This window comes from Vulpes vulpes, chromosome 12 (assembly GCF_048418805.1).
Source record: "Vulpes vulpes isolate BD-2025 chromosome 12, VulVul3, whole genome shotgun sequence".
In the NCBI taxonomy this organism is placed as follows: Eukaryota; Metazoa; Chordata; class Mammalia; order Carnivora; family Canidae; genus Vulpes; species Vulpes vulpes.
Genome location: NC_132791.1, coordinates 145,184,397 through 145,210,537, shown reverse-complemented (window position 1 = coordinate 145,210,537; position 26,141 = coordinate 145,184,397). Strand labels below are relative to the sequence as shown.

General features: G+C 37.6%; 1 protein-coding gene across 34 annotated transcripts in view; it reads left to right on the top strand.

Annotated features, from left to right (window-relative positions):
* The window catches only part of SGIP1 (SH3GL interacting endocytic adaptor 1), a 197,469-nt gene that overhangs the window by 124,590 nt on the left and 46,738 nt on the right, over window positions 1-26,141 (top strand). For 11 of the 34 annotated variants that reach the window (XM_072730633.1, XM_072730632.1, XM_072730628.1 and 8 more), the window contains 9 exons: window positions 1,904-1,928; window positions 2,942-2,993; window positions 4,309-4,394; window positions 8,095-8,187; window positions 10,945-11,019; window positions 13,157-13,657; window positions 19,355-19,482; window positions 20,540-20,666; window positions 25,712-25,777. In XM_072730633.1, the coding sequence (XP_072586734.1) occupies window positions 1,904-1,928; window positions 2,942-2,993; window positions 4,309-4,394; window positions 8,095-8,187; window positions 10,945-11,019; window positions 13,157-13,657; window positions 19,355-19,482; window positions 20,540-20,666; window positions 25,712-25,777 (1,153 nt within the window). The remainder of the gene's footprint in view (window positions 1-1,903; window positions 1,929-2,941; window positions 2,994-4,308; window positions 4,395-8,094; window positions 8,188-10,944; window positions 11,020-13,156; window positions 13,658-19,354; window positions 19,483-20,539; window positions 20,667-25,711; window positions 25,778-26,141) is intronic. The other 23 variants (XM_072730636.1, XM_072730634.1, XM_072730631.1 and 20 more) reach the window with 3 other exon arrangements.

The window sequence follows — 26,141 nt, the reverse complement described above, 5'->3', positions numbered from 1 at the left end:
TCTAAATTGATATTATTTTATTTTTCCTAAATTCTAAACCACAGAGTTTTCTTGCCTATTTCTGCCATACCTTGATTGCACTTAACTGGTGATTGTTCATTTATGAGGCATATTTAATAAGAATGTACAGGGGCTTCTTGGCACTAAACAGTGCCTTTCAACAATAAACATCTATTGTAGCTTCTTGGTTTCATAAGTATTACATTTTTAATAAAAGGGATAAGATAGAGAGCCAAAAGATCTTCAATACAGCCTCTGGGGTCTCCTATCTCTTGGGTTTCAGCTCTCACAATTCTAGGTGGGTCCTGTTCCCTCATTGCCAACCTTGTGATTGACTACTTGGAAGTTAGAACCCTGGTATCTTTCCATCACACCCCTAAGAATCTGACCATCTGAGGCTTCCAAACCTAGAAAAAACATTTTAATTCCATTTTGACAATTTGTTCTCTTATTTTTTTCTGTGGAGCCTTATTATCCAAAAGCCAACCTGTATCCAAACTCTCATAATGACTATAGCTGATTTAAATGACCATATTGAATTTAAATGTTTATTAATCTAAATAAACATATTAACTTAGTCTAATATATTAATTTAAAATGTTTATTCATTAAAGTAAATAAAATAATCTATTTTAAAAATCTTTACTAGTAATAGAATAATTCTCTATAATGGCACATACACACAGATTGTATTATTAGGCAAGACAAGCCAGAGAATAGAGTTTGAAAGATTGAGCCATTCACTAGAAAACACCTAGTGAATTCTTGCTTAGATTGAAACTACTGCTCTATTGTAAATGAGTTCAAAATGAGAGAAAATTCTGATAAATCCTAGGAAAGAAGGTGAGAAGTTACTTCTAGGTCTATTATAGAGGCACTACATCTTATCCTGAGCTGTTAATGTTATCATATGAGAGAAGAAAACATACCTGTGACACCACACCCCACCAAGCACATGGTCATACCCTCTGGAATACTTATAATTGTACCCTCCCCTGACCCAGCTATGGCCCTACTGTTCTCCTAAGGCAGGCCCTTCCAGGCTACCTCCCACTCCGTGATGCCACCCTTCCAGTGCTCTGCTTTCCTGATAGCATCCCATGCTAAGACCCTTTCATAGTAGTTTTGAATCAGAACTTTTTATCTAATCAGCCTTTCTGTTATGGAAGTAAATTTCTGCTAGGGTATTATAAAAACTATGCATGACTTCGAATATTTCCTGCCATGGCTGTTTGCATTCCTGTACTATCACAATGCCTTGAACAAAAGGAATGACTTTCAATTGGCAAATAGGTGGGCCTGTGTAGGCAAATGGAAGAAACTGGGGTGGGGAGGGCAGCTGAGGAGAATGAAATTCCCTGGCCCCCTGGTTACAATACCCATCCAGGATTAATGCCTCCAAGTTTTCCTTCCCTTTAACATTTGCTGCTTGTATCTTTACAAATTACATTAGTAAAATAATGACTGTTTTTACTAACAATTCATGGACTGCCCCTACCCTGATAAAAGCAGACCATACTCCTAATACATTCTATAATTTTCAAATATAAAACATTTGTTAAGCTTGGTTTTATTTGTCTGATAGACTTCAAGGTGGTGGTTGTTGTTGTTTAATAGGCTATTCAATATTTGCTTAATTTACCAAATCTGCCCAGGTAGGGATTTCTCTGGTTCAGAAGACTTATGATTTACCCTCCTTTTCTCCCTATAATCCTTGAGTTAAATGAAAAACTGATTTATATGTGTGTGTCTACAATTTCCAACTTGAAAACAATTCTGAGAAAAATTTCATTTTTCCCCATCTGCATTTCTGAGTTCAGTTGAATTGAAATGACAGAAATATACATATTGTACATAACATATATGTGGTCTTAAACCTTATAGTGTCTATTTCTAATTCTAGGGTGCAATTAAAAGGAACTTATCCAGTAAGTATATCCTAGCTACCAGAAATAGAGTAAAATTTAAAAGAAGAAACAGTTCCTTGGATCTTCGAGAATTATATATATATAATATATATAAGTATATATAATATATATAAGTATATATATTATATATATACATTATATAAGTATATATAAGTATATATATATTATATATATATACATTTGCATTATACATTCTTGGGCTTGATTTTTAAGGCTCATGAATGTTTTATAGCAAAGAAATCTTATAATGACAAAGGGGCCTCGTGGGTTCTGAATGAGTAATATTCAAATTATGAAAATGAATATGTTTTTGGAAAAACATTGCTATTTTCTTCTTATATTTGTGAACTCTTGCTGTATCATTTGACTTTAGAAATGAATCTAATGAAGTGTTTGTTGATGGGGGTCGGGAGAAGAGAAAGGCGGAAAGAACTGAAGGGAGATGCAACTAACCCATTCATAATGTCATCTGATATAAAAATTTTAGTCAACCACAGTGATATGATACAGGTTATAATTTATGTAGGGCACAATTTTCCTCTGCTACATATAGCAAATTCTAAATTCATGGATGCTAGTTAAAGATATAACATTTTCTTGGCATTTCAAGAAAAGAACAGGCAAAGAATGCTGGATTCCTGTACTATGTACATATGGCCTGGCTTAGTATTCTCTTATGGTAATTGGAAAGTAGAACTGCTCAAGGCGGCAGACATTCGAAGAATGGCAGACTACTCCACTAAACTGCAATATACAACTCTTCTGTTTGACAGCTTATCATGGTAATTCCTTGGTTAATTAGGTTTTACAAATGCCAGATAAGATGCTACTACATATGTCTGATATGTGGCTGTTGCATTGCCGGGGTAGAGGGTTTGTTTTACAAAATTTTCATATTGAGTTGCTTATGGATGGGACTTAAATCTCTAAGTGTTTCCAAACATAGCTCATAAGACATATAAGAAAGGAATAGTAAAAGTATGCCTAAAAGGTTTCTTTGTCCTGTACATCAGGTGAGGAAGTGGTGAGACCCAGGCGTTCCACACCAACTCCAGAACTTATAAGGTGAGCATGGAAGACATTAGTTGAGTTTTACAGACGGCATCACATATTGTTAACAATTCAGCAAATCTCCTTTAGCCTGAACTTCAACTTCTATTAATAAAGGTCCTGTTTGCATGTAAGTCCATAGCATGGTTCAAGCATGCTATCATTTCTCAGAAGTGTAGCCTGAGAGAGATCCTTAGGGGGAAGTACTGTATGGTCATCTAAAGTACTGTCTATCAGAATATGCAGGCCCCACACTAATGGAAGGGTTAAAGACTGTATGAAGATGTCTTTTGGTGTTTGGAAGATGTCTCTTGGTGTTGGATCTGATATATAATTATATTGTCCTATGAAGAATAACCTGTTCAGTTGGATTCAGTTTCGTGATACATTCCACATGTCATACACCAAAAAAGAATTTACTATTTTTTTTTCACTTTGGCAAAACATCGTATTTTGCACTGTGTATTTTTTAGGTTAAGTATTGTACAAATGGACATTGTTTTCCAAAAGGGCTACTATTTCTATTTAAAAGCTGGATCCTTTTCATTTTCCTTCCTTCTCCAGCTCCCCTCCCCCTTCACCCCTTACTCCCACCACACACATATAGACACAGAATTCATCAGTATCAATGAAGGGAAGAAATGAAGATTATGCAGCCTATTGTTAATAGCCTTTAAGTAATAATTAGGAGAAAGGGTATGATTTTAACTTATTCCATCCTTTCCCCTTGATTTCTTCATGTTCTTTTTCTGAGATGTGCTGTATTTAAGGTGTTCAGAGGTTATAACTAGTCTATTGTGTGTATTGATTGGGGAGACAGGATGGAAATGAGAAACTAGTAGACCTAGTTTCTTACTCAAACACAAACTTCCTGGGTGGCTTGTCACTTAACTTCTCTCTACCTGACTCTTACTAATCACCATATTAACTACAATATAGAAAGATGATGAAGAGAAATATAAATGGTTTTTGAGATCTGAAGAGATGAAGGTGCTTTGCAATAAACTGTTATCTCTAGTATCATCTCTTCTAGGTATAAAGAATCATGATGATTTGAAAGAGTTCCTCTTTTCCAACTTATTTCTATTGAACCATCACCTTGGTCTCCCAGTGAAAACCAGGGATCTTATCTCCTACTGATTCTCTTGTCTATGACACATTGACATTCATACATATACTTTCCAGTTCCATGGGAGTTTGTATACATGTACACGTATGTATACAATTACACATATATGTGCCTTACCATGAAAAAATTTGAAAGCTTGTATATCTTTTTAGCATTAATATTCCTTTTCTTTTATGTTTTGTTTTAATCTGTGTGATTTAGCAAAAAGCCTACAGATGACACTATGGCCCTGGCTCCCCTCTTTGGCCCACCATTAGAATCAGCTTTTGATGAACAGAAGACAGAAGGTAGGAGAAACATGTATCTCTATAGATCTTTTTTCTTTTCATTAAAGTATAACTTACCTAGAATAAAGGTATATGTTTTTAGCCATGCACCATCAGATCCTCATGTGAAAGCAAAGTTCCAATCTAGGTATGCTGTTGGAACAAGAATTTCATTTGCAAACCTCTAGTATTTTAGGATTTGAAACTTTACTTCTGGAAACATCAAAAACAAGTTCATTCCTCAAAAGTGGTGGGTAAAAATTACTGCAAATATATACAAATTACAGGGAATAAGTCAGGGAATAGTGCTCTGTGAGCCAAGTAAGTCATCATTGTGGAGATAGAACTTCAGACTTCCTGGCATAGTCACTGTCCCTGTGATCTAGCCTCTCTGACTACATTTACTCTCTTCTCCACCTCTTCAGTGGAGATGTCAGTGGGTTGCTCACAACAGACTTGTTTGTGGGCTCAAGACCCAAGAATGACCTTGAATCATTGACCAACTTAAAAATAAAATGTTGTGGGAAAAATATCAATGCAGCCATTATTATTGAGTTTACCTATTAAATATTTATTCCTATAATTAAATATTTAAGTTTTTAAAATTAACCATTTTTGTGGCTATAAATAGTATATACCTTGCTAACATAAATAAAACTCTATAAAAGGCATCCAAACTCTTCTTGAAATGTATTTAGGTCTAGTGCATGTATCTCTGGTAGATGTGCTGGGTAATATGGAATGTTTTTATTTTTAAAAAGTCATTTGATCTAAAAACACTATGGTAGGGACACCTGGGTGGCTCAGTGGTTAAGCATCTGCCTTTGGCTCAGGGTGTGATCCTGGAGTTCCGGGGTCGAGTCCCACATTGGGCTTCCTGCATGGAGCCTGCTTCTCCCTCTGCCTATGTCTCTGTCTCTCCCTCTTTCTCTGTCTTTCATGAATAAATAAATAAAATCTTTATAAATAAATAAACAAACAAACACACACACACTATGGTATACATATAATATTATGTTATTTTTTTATACTGTTGAGCAAAGAAATCAAATTGAACTATTAAGGACAATAGAACTTGAAAACATAATTAGTAGACTAAGTTATAGTAACAAAGACATTCTAAAGTATAGGGACTTAAACAATACAGAATTTTATCTTTGTCTTGTGTTTACAATCTCAAAGTAAACAATATAGGACTGGTAGGGTGGTTCTGCTATTCTCAACATGTGGCCTTCGTCTCTGGGTCCAAAGGAGCTGGTCCAGCTCTCATCACTTCCCAAACAGAATAATGTGGGGAGGGGGTGGGAGCAAAGGGAGGACCAGTGTACTCACTGCCAATTCCCGTGAGAGCAAAATCTGGAAGACACATACATCACCTTAACCAGAGCCAATCAGAGAGAATTTAGTGCCATAGGGCCAGCTAGAACTTTTTAATTGTAAAAGAAATGGAAAATGGATACTGGAGGAGAGCTAGGAGTCAACCACATCAAAATGTTTTTCAATGATTTGGTTAGGAAATATATAAGGAACACCCCTAAATACTCCTTCAGAGATTTAAATGTCTACAACTCAGAATCCAAGTAGACGTGGCCTTGTAATGAGGCTACTACCAGTTGTCTTGTTAACTATGATCAATTTTGCTTTTAAATTTTTAAAAGATTTTATGTATTTATTTGAGAGAGAGACAGAGTGAGAGAGAGCATGAACAGGAAGAGGAGCCGTGGGAGGGGAAGAAGCAAACTCCCCGCTGAGCATGGAGCCTGACATGAAGCTCAATCCCAGGACTCTGGGATCATTACCTGAGCTGAAAGCAGACACTTATTTGACTGAGCCACCCAGATACCCCTCAATTTTGCTTTTAATGACATTATTGTGTAGTGACTAATGGTAGAACTTTATTTGTTACTTCTCCATCTACCTATTAAAAGAATCCCATAACTGTATAGAAACTTGATTTACAAAATAGAAAATAGTTCTTAAAAAATCAAGGAGGTGTCCCACATCAAATCCATGAAAAAAAAAACAAAAAACAAAAACAAAAACAAAAACAAAAAACACTGCTTCACAGCTTTGGAGAATGTTTGCTTTCATGTTAAAACAAAACAGAACTAAAACCATCTTTGGGTTTATGATGGAGAGGAAATACACACCTGAACTTGCCCATGAGCCTAGTTTGCTTTCTCTTGAGATGGTTTCATCCCCCAAGATTCTATTCAATTTCAACATTTGCACCAAGCACACTAGGTCTTACAGTACCCGCACTTACCTTTCAGATCTACTCACTCTCACTTCTTTTCACTGATTCTTCCATCACTAAATTAAAATGCCTGGAGGGAAAATATGTATTTTGGAGTCAGGTATGCATGCCTGGGATCAAATCTTAGCTTCTCTACTTCATCAGGTAGCTCTTAGGCATGTTATTTAATCACTTTAATCTTTGCTTCCTCTACTTAAAATTGTACTAATATCAACCACCAGGTGATGTTGTGAGGACTATAATATCTAATAATAGCTACTGGCCTTGTGATAAGTGTGTTATATGCAGTTTGTAAACATTGTATTTATATGCATTATCTCCCATGATCCTTGATCTTTTTAATAATTCTCAGATTGCTCTTTATTACCTCTACTCTGAAGGAAAGGAAACTTAGAGGTGAAATGACTGGCCCAAGGTCCTACAGTCTAAGTTTAGAGGCTGGATTTATTTATTTATTTACATTAAAGATTTACTTATTTATTCATGAGAGACACAGAGAGAGAGAGGCAGAGACACAGGCAGAGGGAGAAGCAGGCTCCTCGCAGGGAGTCCCAGATCCTGGGATCCGGTCCTGAGCCGAAGGCAGATGCTCAACCACTGAGCCACCCAGGTGTCCCTAGAGGCTGGATTTAAATTCATATCCCATTAACTTCCCAGATTGTGTTTTACAACATAATGAATTAAAAGCAGTACTTGCATAGACTCTGGTACATGATATGTGCAGAAAAGACCTAATTGTTTACATTATTATCATAGCAATAAAAAAATCAAAACACAGAGACGGAAGAAATAGAAACAATGTTATATTCAGTGTCATTAGACCTAATACTTAATTTCTCTGATTTCCTTTAAGTGTCGAAGCCCTTATTTATTTTTCTCATTCTCTTAAGATATTTACCAAATATCTTTAGAATAATTTCATTTCTCTTTATGATACTGTAAAAAGTTTACTTAAAGACCCTATATGATCCTTTAAAGATACAAGTCACTGTAAAACCCAGACATTTTCATTTTTGAACCATATTCATACCAAACTTTAAATAAGCCAACTTGAAATGACTGTCCATGAGATTAATGCCTAGATCTTCAAATGGGTGCCAGAAATAGAGCTAGTACATATACTGACATTCAGAATGTCCTTAAATGACCAACCAGGAAGAAAATACAGATGCTGTATTTCAAAAGTTTTTATTTAGCTATGTGTACACACACACACACACACCCCTACCATCACCACACACACACCACACACACACACACACACACACACACACACCACTGTCATTTGCATTCTGTGCTTGAAAAGAATGAGGAGCAGCACACTTCTAAATTACTTTGCCAGAACTGAGGCAAGAGAGAGATAATTTTGTGAAGCTGAATTTTGAATTGAAATTTTAGGTGCTGAAATCCAGGAGTATTTCTTTTTTGAACTCACTTTGGGAAATTTTCTTTTTATGGTTCCAGTTCTTTTAGATCAGCCTGAGATATGGGGTTCAGGCCAACCAATTAATCCAAGCATCGAGTCGCCAAAGTTAACAAGGCCTTTTCCCACTGGAAGTAAGTTATGTGTTTATTCTGTCTGGAAAAATAAGTGACTCATTTTACTGTCTGTCTGCATAGTGAAATTAAGCAACTTGTAGAAAGTACGTAAGCAACATTTTGACTGTATAATATTAGAAGAGGTTACTCTAGTAGGGCTTTAGAGTTTTAGGGGCCTAGGGCAGTTTGTCAAGGCAAAAGTAATACAATAAAGTTATTAACTTTGAATCATAGCCTCTTCTGACATCCTATATGCCTGTTCCTTCATTAATTGAATATGCATATATAAGAGGAAGAAGCAAATAAGCTAAAGAAACCTACCCTGCTCCAGATACTGGGCTACCACTCAACACAGAAGTGGAGTCAGATAGTCTCTGCTAGTCCTACAAGACAAGGAAGATGCAAGGTACAGAAAGGACACATTGAGATGAAAGAGGGATAATTGGAAAGCAAGAGAAATGATGCTATTTGGTAGGAAGCTGAGACAGGAGGCCTGGGCAAACTTGTCTCAAACCAGGGGCTGTGAGAACTACTATTCCAGCACTCACCCCCCTTCCTCCTGAAGATGCTGAGAGTCAGGTAATAGGGGGTTGGACTATTTGGCCTGAGTGGATTACTTATTTGGTCAAGCCACCTCCTTGATGGATCTCTTGAGTTCTCATTTCAGTAGACTTCTCCGAGCATCCACACTTGTGGAAAGCACTCCTTAAAATGCCTTTGGAAGGAAGACTGAGTCTCAGGGAGAGGCATTTGGGGCAGTAGTGAGATGCAATGGGTATCTTCACTTTGTGAGGCTTACATACACACTAATCAATACTTTTCCAGTTCAGTATTCCCGGGGTTCTGCTTTATGGGGCCTAAAAATAATCATCAGAATTAACCAGAGGGATACCTAATCAAAGGCCCAAGAGTTTGTTTCCAAGAGATATTGCTATAAAACCATGCAATCCAGTCTTTTCAAAGATATTTCCTTCATAAAACAGGAGAGGAAAAACAGCATCACCAATAACTATTTTAACACCTAAACTTTTAGAGATGTGCTTTGAGAAAATTTGAACCCCAGTGATGTGATTTTGAATGTGTCTCTGTGCTACTGGGAAACAAAGCCAGTGCAAAAGCTCTAACTTCCTTGAAAAGCTTTCTTTAGAAACCTGAGCCATCCAGATTCTTCCTAGAAAACCTTTCCTAGATGCCAAGAAACTACATAAATGAAATGTTTATGTAGGTAATGTATTGATTTTAAGGCCAATTATTGGCATTTTAGAGTTTTCTGAGTTTCATGTGCAGCAACTGCACTTAGCATGGCAGAGGTTGTTGTATAATTGGTGTGTATGGTATAATTTTGCTCATTTTGTGATTGCAGCATAAATCAGCTATTTTAAATTATTATGCTTTTGCTGTATTTTATGTGTTTTTGTTGATTATGACCTCAAGTTTTGCAGTGAACCTTCATCAGAAACAGAGCCCCTGATTGACTTTTAACTTCTATGGAAAAACATGATCCAATTGAGGTGTAGTTTTCAGAAGCTCACAACAAAGACTAGGAAGCACTGGGCTTTAGGATGATAACTATTAGTCATGCCTGTTGTGTAGAAAGACAGGATGCTCTCTAAAATTAAATGAAGTCAGGTGGAGTTGGAGTGACAGAAAGGTACTCTTTCTCGTGCTGCCAAGCACTCTCCAACCAGCTGACCCACTCTGCTTTTAGGTCCTGAAAGATTGAACAACATTTGAGATTCACAAATGAACTGGAATCTGGTTTATGAAATTAGTGTGAACTCCTTGAGTCTACCAAATGGAGCCAGTGACAGGAAAACATACATGTAAGGAAAAAAGAAGAAAAAAGATGTACGTGTTGAAACAGTGATCCCTAACCTTGCCTGCAAAATGACAAGTCTAGTTCAGGGGGCTGAATCTCTGGGTTCAGGCCATAATACAATACTTTTTCTATCTCAGGGGTTTTGCTTTGCTGTAATTTTTACCAGGGGAATCGGGATATTTTTCCTTGCCCCCAATTATATTGCTTCAGACTTTAAAAAAATACTAAAAGTTAAAATATATAACTTTGAGACATCTTTCCAGATTCACTCTAAGCAATACAATCCTGACTATATTAAAAACCCTTCACCTGAGTCTACCCCAAGATATTTTCATTTCCTTCACCACACCCTAGATTATAATCATCTGTTAATGTGATATTCATTCATTCAACCATAACTCCCTGAGGACAGAAGATTCTTTTATTCAACCCAAGTCCCTAGTTCCTAGTATGCTGTAAAACTTTGCTAGTGCTTGAAGTTTGTCAAATAAAGGGATGCATGAATAAAAAGATGACATTATAATTATCACCTGACATTCTTTTTTTAAGGTTTATTTATTTATTCATGAGAGACACAGAGAGACAGAGAGATAGAGAGGCAGAGACATAGGCAGAGGGAGAAGCAGGCTCCTGGAAGGGAGCCCAATACAGAACTCAATCCCAGATCCCGGGATCACGACCTGAGCCGAAGGTGGCACCCAACTGCTGAGCCACCCAGGTGTCCCACATCATCTGACATTCTTTTGACAAATTCTTATTATCATAAAGTGGAAGAATCTGAATGAGTCCTGCTTCACTTTCTTAGCTCTGAACTTAAAAAAATTTAGACTATTAATGGTTATGACATTACCAATAGCAGCAATATGGATGAAAGCCTAAATCCTGCTTATCTACAAAATATTGTGTCAGTTAAGGAGAAAGTAATCAATAAAGCTTGGTTTCTCATGTCTTTTCAGCACCTCCACCACTGCCTCCCAAAAATGTACCAGCCACCCCACCCCGAACAGGCTCCCCACTAACAGTTGCACCAGGTAAGCTTCAGTTTTTTCTGTGCTGGGATGATACAGCAATCAGCAATGGCCCTGGACCCCAACACGCCCCGATGTGTCTGAAGCTGTAGAGACTTAGCATGAAAACGTTTGCGTTTGGTTTTCCTTCCATTACAACTTACTCTACAGATTTATTTTAGAGTATCACTCTCAGGTTTCACAAAATATTCTTTCTCAATTAATTTTTCCTGTGTACCATCTTATTGAATGAGGGCCACATTTACTAGGAAATGAAAGAAAAAAAAATGTCGACATCGAAAGTCCCTGTTTAATTGGCATTTTACTTCTTTGGAACTCATTTTAATGATTTACAAATTAAAAATCTCAAGGCACAATTCATATTTTCCCAAGAACCGATCATTATTTTTTCTAGAATTAAAACTGCCTAGTCTACAAAGACATAGAATGGTTCCCAGGATGTGCAGCCTGTGGGTAAGCTTGGGAGATGGGGAATTTTTTCCCCAGGAATCCCTATTATCCAGTGGCAAAGAGATGTGTGAGGATCATGGCATATGTCAAGGAAGTGCCACATGCCTTTAGACAGATAATTTCTAAGGCACATCTTTACCTTCTATTGAAATCAATACTACATATTCATGCAATTTATAATCTACCCTGTTCTATTGGGCTAGCAAGTCAAAAGCAGTAATTGCTATGTTATGTGTCTGGGCCCTTAGAATATGGTTCTTTATCACCTTTGGAATTCTATTGCTGCTTTGTCCTTTGCTATTTATGTAGCCTGGTGAGTTTGATAGCTGCAGAGTAGGTATTTATCAACAAGACCAAGTGCAAGCCATAGTCATTTTTGAAATTTATATTGATTAAAACCCAACGAAGAGTCATCCAGAGCATCAAAGGTAAAGGTATCTGCAAGTTCAAATCATTTTGGATCCTTGTATTCTCATAAATATGTTAGATAGAAATAAATCTACTAGTGACAGAATTATAAATATTGTGGGACATGCAATCTGCTACCCTGTTTATCTGTGGCCTTGGAGTCTTGAAGGTTAATTCTTTTCTAATGTGAAATATGGAAGTGCTGAGCCAGTTCTTAGAGTCAATGGGTTATTTAAAGGTAAAGTTGCTTCTGCTCATGCCTTGCAATTATTCAGGGACAGTTTCGAATTTCAATAACTGTAGTGTTTAAATAAAAAGTGCACTCCTCACATTGCACTTGTTATCAAGCATTTCCTGCCAAGCTGTAGAAGATAGTTTTAATTTTCTCTCGTATTACTGATAAGTTAAATTAAAAAGAAGAGCTGCTGCTAATGATTAAGCAAAATAGAGACTTTTGTGTTTCATGACTCCAGATCGATGTATAGCACAGTTCCATCTACGATGCTAACAGGTTAGACTTGATGAGAAAAGAAATTACAAAAATATTTTGAGTTTTCCTCCCTCTTAAGCAAGTATATTCATAACAGTTCTAATAAGTAGTAAATGTCTTCTCAATAACCTGTGTGTGTTGTATGTGGGGTGTATATGTGTGTGTTTGTGAATATATGTGGGGGATATTCCTCTAAATAATCTCTGTACTGTGTTTCTGGTGTATTTAAGGTGGAGGATGTACAGCTTGTTATGATACAATAACTTTTTTAAACTAACAGATAATTATTAGTTTCACCAAACATTTTAATGTGCTAGAACAGACAGTATTTATCAAATATGAGGGTGATTTTCAGCTATCAATTATCTTTCTACTGTGTTGTCTGTAATTTGGTAGGCCAGACTTTCAGAAGGGACCTCCCTTTTGGAAGTGCAGTTCCAGAGCCTGTATTCTGTGAACGTTTTCAAAGTGCAACGTTTTCAGAGTGATCACCCTCTGCACTCTTGTGAGCAGCCTTTGAGAGTAGTAGCACACTCAGCGCTTTCAATGGTGGTAAAAACAGCTACCTGGGGTCACTCAATAGAAAGGGTAAAATAACAACATAAAAAGGTGATGCTCACATTCTGGAGGCAGGGAACTGTCTCTCCTCCCCTTCAGTTCTGATCCAGTTATTTTTACACCTCAGGAGGCAATCTGTTTACTATTCTTTGCCTCACCCCCTCCCACTCCCGCCCCATGAAAATAATATTCACAAAGTCAATTAAAGTTAAAAATCAACTACTTTAACCACAGGAAGTGACCAGTCAGCCACAGAGGTCAAAATTGAAAAGCTACCATCCATCAATGACTTGGACAGCATTTTTGGTCCAGTGTCATCCCCCAAGTCTGTTGCTGCTAATGCTGAAGAAAAGTGGGTCCATTTTTCTGATACATCCCCGGAACATGTTACGCCAGAGTTGACTCCAAGGGAAAAGGTGGTGTCCCCACCAGCTGCATCAGACAACCCATCTGACTCCCCACCTCCGGGCCCCCCGGGACCTACAGGCCCCCCAGGGCCCCCAGGACCCCCTGGCCCTCCGCGCAATGTACCATCGCCGCTCAATTTAGAAGAAGTCCAGAAGAAAATCGCTGAGCAGACCTTCATTAAAGATGATTACTTAGAAACAATCTCATCTCCCAAAGATTTTGGGTTGGGACAGAGAGCAACCCCACCTCCCCCACCACCACCCACCTACAGGACTGTGGTTTCATCCCCTGGACCTGGCTCGGGCAGTGGTACGGGGACCACCAGTGGTACGTCTTACTGTTTGAGTGTGCTTCGTGTGACCGGGAATGGCCGTGGCTGCTGCAGTGTGAACAACACCCTCCTCCTGCCTGGCAGTTGGCTTTAGAGCTTCCGCCGTTCCTCCTTTGGTCTGGGTGTTCTGTGGCCCCATGGCATGTCCTAGTGCATCGAATGCTAACTGTCATAGTGCAAGTCTGTGGATGTGTTCTTCCCCGCACTCCTAGCACTCCTAGCACTCCTTGGGAGTGCTCTGCCTTCCACCCTGCTGTTAGGAAGTGCATAGTTTTTTAAAGGAAGCTGCTTTGTCACTGTTTGGAATTTAGGAAAGTTCTAGAAAGACAGATTTCCTAGCCAGTGAATTTCATGTTCAGTGTCTAATTTCCCTGTCAGCACATGAAGTCAACTCTAAGTATGGTGACAGGAGATGGAAAAGTCAATCAGAAATGGAATTTGGGCCTCTCTATGCAAATGTTGATATTGAATCTGATGTTTTGGTTTTCCTTCCTTGGAGCTTCATATTGTGTTCCCATCCTATAAAAGGATGGCAATATCTGCCACACAAACCTAAGAAAGATAAAAAAATTTTTAAGGTATCTTCTTCAATAATTTTTTATTCTACTGGTGCTCAGACTTACCTGGCAAGACCCTACAGTGCCTTCCCTCTTATGCCCGTGGGTTCGATTTAGGCACCTTCTGAGTGCCATGTGTTTTTTTTGTTTGTTTGTTTGTTTGTTTGTTGCTTTGGAAGAAGCAACCAAGTTTATGATAATTTAGATCTAGTAAGAGATAGGAAGGAAAGGCATTTGTCTCTTTTGTAACAGTCATTTATCACTGTTGCCTCTTTCAATAGGCAAACAGTGCACAGAGTGCATGTGTTTGAAAATTCCTGTGCTTCAAGCATCCAATCTGATCAAGGAGAGGGCTGGAGATTCACCTTTATATCACTACACATGTCCCATGTGCCTTCTTCTACCAAAAAAGAAGAGCTACTCAATTATCAAATTTGGGGAACATTGTGTTAAAATCGGCAGGTTTCTTTACCATAGGACCTCTGAGAGCCTTTGTCAATAATATGGCTACAGTTTCTTCTCCTGGGTATTATTAATGCTTTGTGCACACCATTTCATCCTTACAACAACCCCATGTGATAAATGCTCTCTTATTGCTCCTATTTTACAGCTGTGTAAACTTGGGGAAACAGAGGCTCAGAGATGTCAAGTAACTTTCCAAAGTTTACACAGCTACAGGTGATATACTTGGGATACTCAGTCATACTCAGGTCTAATTTTCAGGCTGTGTTCTTCACCCCTCTCTAAGCACTCTTTTAAGGTTTAGTTACAAAATAGCCCAAACTTTTTGACCACTGACACCCACTTATACTGCCCAACAAGATCAACAGTTTTCTCTCAAAATCCACTTCTCTGTGCTTCTCTCCCTAAGTTTAGAGGATTAGAGCACCCACCTTCATCCTCGGTTGCTTTTTTAGATCATTTTGGGAATATAAGCCTCTTTACTTATCTGTCAAAGTAATAAAAGGACCGTAGGTGAAGCCTTTGGTTCAGACTTCAAACCCAAAGAAGCTGGCTGTCTATTGTCAAAGTGGGGAATATCTCCAGGGTATCCTTTCTTTCCAGGCTCTTCTGAAAGACATAGAGGAATAACCCCTTTGTTCCAGTGGCAGGCCACTTTACTTTCCTCAAAATGAACATGTTTAGTTGGGGAGAAGGAGGACAGGGCAGATTTGTTGCTCATCTGTTTCTTCCATCACCTACCACAAGACTCTGGAAGAAGTTTAATTGAATTGACCACAGATCTAATGAGTGAAGAATGGGGTCTTTGCCTTCTTTCTGAAATCTTTGAGAATTTTGTTGTCATCTTTGTTTAGCATAAATGTTTGAAATTATTTTTAGGTGTTACCAGTAAAGGCTATTGATTCTTAATAACTGAGTTGGAAAAAACCCTCTACTTTGCTGGTAAAAGATTGAATTTCTAAGCGGAAGATTGAACTGAGTCAATGAAGCTCATGAATAAATAAAACTGCACAATTATGTCCTTAATTAAGCCCCAGTTTATTTTCCATTTAATGTTTTATTGATATAATATACACAGACTAGCAGAAATGTACATTTACGATTAAAACAATGAGAGATGGCCTCATGTTTTAAAGATTAGCAATGCTTCTCAAGACCTCCTTTTTATAAAACTTAGCCTGATGAGACTAACTTTTCCTATACATCTCAAACTGTATTTAACTGGATACCATTACTCACTTTTAAAATTTCATTCACTTGGTCACTGACCAAATTTAGACAGTATTCACAGCCTTGTGAATTAGTTGAGTTACCTGATGTTGAAAAACAGTTGGAAGTTAAGAATTTGCTCCAAGAATTTTGATTTCCTTATGGAAAAGTTATAAATACCTAGTTTGGCCAAAACTTTGCTTTATTGGAATGCAGACAATAATTCTCTTTGCAAAGGCCATTTCTTCTTCCTTGTGGGTGGTGTGCCAGAGAATGGGAGGGGGAAAGAGTTTTATTGGCCTATAGAGACCAGAGAAAAAGAGGTTAGTAAAGATAGGATGTGCAACACTTTCCAACTTGAGAGACTAAGCCAATATAAAAGATATTATACACATACACACACATTTATAAACAAATGAAAATGAGCTAACTGGGGTTGAACTAGACACATATATTTCCTAACTACAAGTCTTTTTAGAGTGGCAGAGTCCAAATGGGGAAGGCACTCTTCAACAAAGAGAAATGAAAGTTGAAGCAATAATTGTGTGGTTTTCAAGGGGCTACCAAAGAAACTATGCTAGAATTTCAAGTTGAAGCAGCAAATGAACTGAAAGTATGTCAATGGTTGTCAACTTTTTTGAACTCACAAAACTCAAATAACATACATGTGATTTTTAAAGTTAAACCTTACTCAGCGATGTCCAGTTAATTTTTCCAGAACTGCTCATGGGAGTAAACACTGCTTGGAGAAGAAATGAAAGCATAATTCCAGATCAAAGAATGAGGATAGAGATGTACAGTCTTCTACACTCTTAGCATACGAAACAATTGTGCGATCTCACAAAAGCATGGGAAGCCTCAGTTCAGTTATAAAATAAGCCTCAGGCCCTGACTATTCTCTGCTGAACCTCAGGGTTCTATCAAGATTGTTTTGCTTCCTAAACACTTCTTTTGCTTCTTAAAGACGCTCAGTGTCTTTCTAACTGCGCAACAAATCAATTAAGTCAATTCAGTTAGGAAAAAGTGAAAGAGCAAGGGAAACAGTTAACTAGCCACTTTTTTCTTTGCTTTCAGTTGTGTCTGTATGAAAAGACAGTCTTTACTATCATCGTCAACATCTATTCCCTTTTATTTGTGTGGCATTTTGTAGTTTACTAAACACTTTATAAGCATTTCCATTTCGATTGTTACAACTACCTTGTATGTTAGAAATGTCTCATTTTTTTAAAATAGGAAGCTGAAATTCGGAGAGGTTAAGATCCCCCAGCTGATAAGTGGCAGGCCGGGCCAGGAGTCAGATCATCTGCCTTTTCATTAATTTTCTTTTTTTTTTTTTTTCATTATTTCACACTGCTTTGATAACAACCCCCATATTAACTATCCCAAGCATTATTGACAGTGGTTTTCAAAACTTTCCCTTTTAGAACATGTAGAATGAGGATAAGCAGCATGACCTTCTCCTGAGCTTGATTCAAAAGACTATTTCTTGGATAGATATTTTGAACCATTCCTATGGCATGGTTTTCCAGTGAAACAGAACCTAGAAAAAGCCTCATGAAACTTCCTGACAAAGACTCTGTTGTTTAAAGGGTTATTCTCCGTCTCTCAGCTGTCACTTCTGTTTCCTGGAAACATCCTGGGTGTCAATCTATTAAGTCAAAAGAAAACTTTGTAGTGGGACCTGTCAAAACATATCTTATTTTTTTATTCAAGAAAAGATTTGCCAAAGACTAAAAATATTTACGTAGAGAGAGATGTGTGCAAGCTGCTGCTGCAAAACTCAGAGCAGACTTAATGCAAAATATGGGACTTCACAGTCCACCTAAAGCTACAAGACACTGCATTTAAGATCTTGGGCCTTGGAATTAAATCAACCATCTGAGCTCTGTGATCTTGAACAAGTTACTCAATATCTCTGAGCTTTAGCTCCAATTGAGATAACCACAGTACTTTCCTGCAAAATTTAGTGTGGTGATAAAATAAGATAGTGTATGTAAAGTGTCTAGCATCAATCTTGGCCCAATACAATAAAAAATACGAATACAGTTAGAAAAGTGGTAGAGGTGTAGAGGTAATAGAGATAGGGATGGATGTGGCGGTAATTTTAGTAGTTTCACACTAATGAAATTACACTTAGAATAAACAGCACAGAGAAACACAACACACTCAATTTTTCAGGTTGCATTTAGATAAGAGGAGCAAGGTTTACACCCAGACTCTCTTAAGATGAGAGCAGATTCCAAGATGATGGATTTTGCTGTTCAACTTCAAAGCTCTTTGGGAATCTGAAGATCTGGAGATGGGGACCAGCATCTTGCCAATCTAGGATTCTCCAGAAAGCACGGTTTTGTGGCATGTTGGATGGGAAGATAGGAGTGGGCGGTTATTTTCCTGAGGCAGGATTTCTTAGAATTTTCTTGGAATGATCCGATACCTGTGCTTCTAACCAAAGTGACAAAACCTCTGGAGTAGTTGGAACTTTTCTGAACACGCACGTTCTGGAAAAGTGATCTGAATTTCTTCAGGTTTGGAGTCAAGTAGTTGATCCATGTACCCCAGACATCTGGCTAAAGATAGGCAGACCTTTGAGTCTCGAGACCCTACTGGTGTGCTGATTAGTGTGCATGCCGGCCTCTGTGTGTCTTCTGTGTGTACCATGTTTGTCATTGACAGCCAGAAAAGTAAATCCAAGACTCTTTTCAAAATCACCACAAAAATCATCATGGGCCAACTCGACATAGATTCCTAAGCAGCCTCCTTCAAAAAATACAGTCCTCTAAATTCAATGTGATTCTGTTATTAAGATGCTAAATGCAAACTATTCGTGCAACATCTAATTTACTGTCTTATATTCTGTCCTTTGCTTACTATCAAGTGCTTACTTACATTTATTAAAGTTAGCACTCATATTTTGAAGCACATTAAAAAAGATAAATCCCTTATACATGATTTTATATATATATATATATATATATATATATATATATATATATGTATAAATAAATAATGTGGAAAAATCATTCACCTTCCTTCAAGGTCTAACTTTCATTTTCATCTTGGACATAAATTCTGAATATGCAAAACAAGATAATTTATTATAAGTTTGGTGTGTGTTTGGTCAAATGAAAGGTCCTCACTACCAGGCTAAAAGGGTCTTAAAGCGTATTTTCCATCACAGAGAATAATAAAAGGATTTACCTTTCACTGGGTGTCACATGACAACAAAAGGCAATAAGCTTCAGCTTCTGCCATCAACTATAGTTCAACTGAGTGATTTTTTTTCTTTATTAAAAAAAAAAAAACACATACACACTAGATGCTAGAGTGTTGAGTGTACTAACTGCTCCGTGAAGAAAAGTACCTGGGACTGGCACTGTACTGTGGGGGTGGGGAAGGAGGATTCCTTGATGACAGCTCTTGGCCACATGTGGTTCCAGCCATTGTTAACACCAGCTTGTTTTTCAGGTGCATCATCCCCTGCTCGACCAGCCACTCCCTTGGTTCCCTGCAGCAGCACCACCCCTCCACCACCTCCTCCCCGGCCTCCATCTCGGCCAAAGCTACCTCCGGGAAAACCTGGAGTTGGAGATGTGGTATGTTCCCTTCTGCCCTGCCTTGCTCAGAGACTCATGGTGAGAATGACAAACAAGCCAAAATGCCGTAACACGGGCCACCTCAATGGCCTCAGATCGCTGGCTCAAATGGCCCAACAGATGTCATCTTAAATATCACATTTGAAAGATGATACTGATTTATGTATCTTTCAAGTCGAGGTCTAAAATAGGGAGTTCTTTAGAAAGAGAGGTATTTCCTTTCACCCTATGTATCTGGTTTGGGAAGACTCCAAGAGAAGGTAAGTCTTGGTCTCCATCCTCAGACTAAGAGATCTTACTGGCACACCGTGTGGATTTATAGGAGGGTGGTAGCCTGCTAAATTTGTTCCAGAAGTTTCTTGCATCATGTTTGGGCTGAAAAGGTGGAAAACATTCTGTGTGACTAAGAGACCTCTGAAAGAGGTCAGTTTCTTTGATATCAACGCACTTTGATATCAACACACAGGAGTCACAAACTTTGTGATGCCCATACCATCTGGTTTAGCAAGCACAGTTTAGTATACTGTATTTAAATATCTTTTTTTAAAAAAAGATTTTTATTAATTCATGAGAAGAGGCAAAGACGCAGGCAGAGGTAGAAACAGGCTCCATGTAGGGAGCCTGATGTGGGACTCAATCCCGAGACCCCGGGATCACGCCCTGAGCCACTGAGCCAAAGGCAGATGCTTAACTGCTTAACCTCTAAGCCACCCAGATGTCCCTATTTAAATATCTTTAAATGGGTATAAGCTCACACCTGAAGTTATTTGCTTAGTCCCTGGGGGCAGGTAGGTTCACAGTCTTGAAACATCACAGATCTCAGTTTCTCTAAGCCTGATGTACCTGCTAAGTGTAGCATACCATGGTTTGTAATTCCTCTAGCTCCATCCACAAGCTCCTTGTATAGATATAAGCAATTTCAAGATAAAAATGGTGTCACCTATACTCTTTTAAGAACCTGAGTTGTCATATCCAGGGCTGGAAGATGTCAAAAATATGGAACAAAAATACTACAACCTGCATATCTAATTTTTTATCTCTTTTCTTCTGCCTGCAGCCCAGACCTTTTAGCCCTCCCATACACTCTTCCAGCCCTCCTCCAATAGCACCCCTTGCACGAGCTGAGAGTACTTCTTCAATATCGTCCACCAATTCCTTGAGTGCAGCCACCACTCCCACAGTTGGTAAAAATTATCTCCTCTCTTTTAATCTGTTTGTTGTTTTGACTGGCTATTTTTTATGATCTGAATACCTCAAGGCCCTGTATTTCTGGTTGAAATTGTTTTGCTCTCTGTTCTGCTACTATCAGCTGACTCTTCTTTTTTAAAAGCAGCTTCTCAGCAAAGGAGGCAAAATGCTTTGACTAAGCAAATAAACAAATAAAAGAACATTAACACCTGTATTTTGCAGGAATTCTCTTATGCTATTCCATACAGAGCTACTCATAAAAGTAAAGAAGAAATCATCAAAAAGGTCCTGTTATTTACATATTATTTCTTATAATAAAACTAGTCTCCTTTGAAGAAGAATGTTTAAGTTCCAATCGTGTACCACATCAGAAATCACAAAATTTAAATCTTTTGTTTTCTTCAAGCTTTCATTTCTTCATTCCTTTTGGTTGTTCTTATGTTGACAGATGGTATAAGTGTTGGTGTAAGTGGGACTTGGGCAAACTTTTTCACATTCTTTTCTAGTGCTTTGCAATGATGTGTGGTCAATTTTCCCTGAGAAATAAGTCATTGCTGGCATTTTCAGCAAATGCCTTTGTGCCTCTTTCCATATGGTATGATGAAAGTCAAGAGTTGAGAATGGCTGCTCAGGTTTTCCCAGGTTTAAATGCCTCATTTTGCCTGGAGCATTTTTCCTCTTCCCAAGGCTGATCTCTCTACATACCTCTTTACCCATCTTCCACAAGCTGCTGCCTCTCTCATGTTTGCATGGTATCTCTGACCTGGGGCTCTGCCCTTACATTTTTTCCCATTGTCTTCCTTCATTGTCTGAACTCTCTTCCAAGTCTCCCATATTGTAAACAGCTGGCCCATCCTGCATTGCTTGGGAGAATCATTAACCCAAAGCTAAATAAATCCCTGCTATTATTTACCAAAGAAGAGCATGCTACAGAGTTGCCCATGGGAGAAATAGTTTGATCAAAGCCTGAAGCTCTTCTGGAAAACTACTTATTTTCCCAGGGATATAAATGAAGGTGTGCCTCATAGGGGCCCTAAAGAGAATTTCAACTATATCATGTGTTCTATAGTTTTAATCAGACAAACCCAAAACAATCCTTCAAATTGGGTGAAAATATAGCCAGCTATCCAATTTTGTAGGATTCATTAACAGACAGATATTTGACATTATTTATATAGATAAGACTATTCTTTCTCTGCATCATCCATGGAGATAATTTGGGGCTTCCTGTTTTAAGATGCCTATGAGGTCAGTTCTGTCTGGGTTTTTTTGTTGTTGTTGTTCATTTTTTTCTGTAATGTCCCAACATTTTTTTTTTTTTGGACACTTTAATACTTCTGATTGCAACTGCCATTTCTCTCACTCTTGCTCTGTTTTTTTGTTTGTTTGTTTTTGTTTTGGGGGGGAGGGTTGTTTTGTTTTATTTTTTTCTCAAGATTATTTGTTCCACCCACTCTGTGTGATTTTCCTGGTTGGTCAAAGAGGAAAATAAGAAGCATAAACTCTCACAAAGCAGACCTCGACTGACCTCAGATGACCGACTAACATATTCTTTAAACTCATTGAGATTCGTAGAGAAAATGACACACACAGAGAATTTGAACTGTGTCCATGTTTTATACAATGGGTTTTTATACTCCCTGCCTCAGAAATCTCAAATCCTGGCCAGTGATTTTGATTCTTAGCACAACCAGTACGCATTCTTTCAAAATGAATGACAGAGGGGTTGAAAAACAATAAAGCCACCTGAGAAGATACTCACACTGCTTCATTGCTGAGGAGCATTCCGACTTAATTTGTTTGGTTCTGGTTTTTTGTTTTGTTTTAGTTTTCCTCTTCCTCACGCTCTTGTCCTTTACTTCCTGCGTCTGTGAGTCACCCAACAGCCACTTCTCTCCGAAGTAACTGCCTTGTTAAATGGCTGCCCAGCAGCTCCTGTGTATTGCTGTTTATCTCTTTCTGGAGAAGATGTGCTTTAGCAGTTCAGCACCAAGGGGTCGACTATTCATGACTGACGTGGAATGTCAACTTTATGTAGTCAAATGGCTTGCAGAGGATGGAGAATTTTAGCAGGAAACTTTCCTCCTACCACACAAAATTTTTTCGACATTTCCTATGACATCTGAGCCAAAACTGGGGCAAATGTGGTGGAAACTTCGTACATATTTATTTGCACTTGCTTATTGCAAAGTTTACTGTAATTCAAGGACAAACTTTTTAAGTAAGACTATGCCCCCTGAAGACTTGGGACATAAAATCTTCCATGAAAGCTCTGATATAAAGTAATAAATCTGAAGCCACACCTAAAAATAGGACTTTCTCTGCATTGCCACACTCAAATAATGAAGAACCCCTCTGCAACTGTATATCACTGAATTTAAGACACCTCCCATCAGAAAATACACTATTATTTTATATATGACTAAGAAAGGAAGGGGAAAGCTGCCAAGGGAGCTAAGATACAATACTTTCTTATCACATTAATTTTAAGGCCCATCCCAATTTCAAAGATGTCAAAAATGTAAAAAAGTGCACATATCAGAATTAATAAAATACAATACACTCCTTTTCCATGAGAAAAACTTAAAGGATCTTCACTGATTTGGGGGGGAAATCCTATTAATATTATGGGGATAGAGAAAATGTTTAAAATTATTCTAAGAAACAAACTCTTAGCCATTTAGAGATAAACAGAGTTGCTTCTAATTTAAATATCCATTTTTCTTACTTTTTTTTTCTTATTTCTATGGATAATAGTAATGGGGTTTTTTTAGATGTTTGCAAAATCTTTGGTACCCCAATGCAATAAGAATACCATAAAGACAACTTTTTCATTGTTAAATGAAAATAAATATATATTATAATATATATATTTATATATTATATTATAAAATATATTGTTAATTATATTCCTTCCCTGTTAATTATGCATTTACAACTGCATCTTTAACATCCTCTCAGAAATCTGAATTAATGAAAAGTAACCACTTATGGACACCAGAGGAAGAAGTAGGTAGATTTTGATGTTTCCTTTGGTGTAGAACTCTAAGCAAAAGTGATTTATATTCAGTACTGGAATATTAGCCATAGCATCTAAATCTTACAATATTTTCTCCAAGTCTTTGTCTCTCCAGGTTGGGTGGCAATTCTGAATTGGATAAACATTCTTTTAAAAATACTTGTATTAATGCCAATTACTTTACACAGAAAGATCTTTGGAGATGGATATTCCCAATCTCAATGTAAAATTCCCACATTTAATTTTAGTCTTTTTTTCTACTATTTTTTTTAAACCTGTCTCTATTATTGGCTTCCCCATCTCAGATCAGTTTGAGGCAATTTCCACGGTTAGTTCCTAAGGAAATTTTTTCTTCTGTACTTAATTTGAGTGTTGCCCTTACTTAAAGCAAGCACAGAGCTATCCAAAAATTCATCTTTTGTTTCCCAATTTAGTTATGATGCTGTATTCTAAGCCCTCAAATCCACAACCACCACAAAAAAAAAATTGTCAGCATGTTATTCAGCCCTATGAACTATTCTTTTGGAACTTCAACTCAAAAAACAAATGGCAGTATTGGAGGCTCCTTTTTTTTTTTTTTTTTTTGTATGTGAATTCTTGCCTTCTCTTTATTTTTCAATTTTTTTAAAAAATTTTAATCCTAGTATAGTTAACATACAGTGTTATATTAGTTTCAGGTGTACACAATAGTGATCCAACAATTCTATATATTACTCAGTGCCTATCATGATGGAGGCTCCTCATTTTAAGGAAATTGTAAATATGAAGTTAGGTCTTCAAAGGAAAGAAATATCCTCCATCATTCTCCATTAACTGGTATGAAAGGGTATTGTAACATTCAGATACTGCCAGTAACTGTTTGGCTTCCTATTTTCTGGACAGATTATGGAGTGTCCTTCTTGTTGCCAGTTCCATTTGTCTTGTCCTCTCCTACTGATATTGCAGGCATTGCATCAACTTGTTCCAGGCACCAAGGAAGCCACTTGTATAATAAAACCTGATTGACAGGTGCTATCCTAGAACCTGAAAAATTGTTAAGAAGCAGTTTTCCTGCTTTACTTAAATCTAGAAGGCAAGGCAGTAGAATATTTTTTCCAAGAAACATTGGTTATAGAATAATTTTACTACCCTCATCCATTTCCTTATCTTCTCTATATTGTGGGGGGGATTCTCCCTTATGGGTCTTTGTACAGATTTGATTCAGTTTTTAATTTAAGTTGTAATAATATTCTTTAGACCTGTGGAACTGAGCACGTCTTTAGTTGATCATATAGAATAGAACTCCAACTACCTGTATTTTTTAATAGGTGAGAAAGGAGACCACGTGCAAAGATCTGGAACAGTTGGGGTCCAGAACAACTGTTGTGATCAATTTACAAAGATATTTGTCCATAGTTGGATACCATAGCCAAAGATGGAATTACAGTCATATTGCCCAAAATTAACAAGCCACAACTACTAAAGATGCATGCAAGGCAAACTGAATTTGGATACTGATGAGTTTGAAAGGGGATACTTCATTCAGCTACCTCAGATTTATACTGTTGCTTTTTTATGGTCTGTTGAAAGCTTACTCTTTCCCACTGGGGCAGGGGGAAGGTGTATTCTGAGTGATCCTGTGTACCAAGAGGTTCTATTGATGGACATATGTCTGGCCACCTGAGAACTATGTCTGAGTAGAATGCACTTACACAAGTCAATTACTAATGGGAGTGCGTTTAACAATTCCCTGAAAAGGTGGAGGTGTGATTTCTTCCATGGCACTGACTTCAACCAAATTCACAGATGCTAAAACCTGACATTTAAAAATCTTTAATTTTTTTCCTCATAGAACCATCATAAAATAAGCACATCCCCTTTTTTTTATACCCTATCATCATGATCCTGGTGTGTTAGGTTTTGTTTCCTTTTTCCATTAATATCATTCCTGTGTTTCAATTTATGAAGTGTACTGCTTGATTTCATTTGGGATTTGTATTTGTGTTTTTGTTTTCCATTCCTTTATATTTCTTTGGTTCGTAGTGTCAGAAGATGATGTTTTTTATGACAAACTGCCCTCGTTTGAAAGGCGCTGTGAAACGCTGGCAGGTATGGTGCTAGCCGAGTGATCTCTAGATATCCAGACTTTAAAAATCCAAGCCATTATGCCATCTGAATGCTGTAAACTTAATGGACATGCTAGTCACCTCATGAGTGTCTGATGCCTCTCAGATGCACCCTGTCTATTTATTATTCATCGTGGAACTCATATCACCAATTTTTTAAGTGAACATATTAAAAAGCAGCAGGTTGCATGACAGTTTCTCAAAAGGTTTGAAAAAGGTGAGATGCTATTGCTTTGTGAATTTACAAAGGAAGGAATAATTTAACTGCTCAGAATTACATGTCCAGTGACTGCTTTTTAATTTAAAATATAATAGAACACCGTCAGTAATCTTGTTTTCTCTTTGGT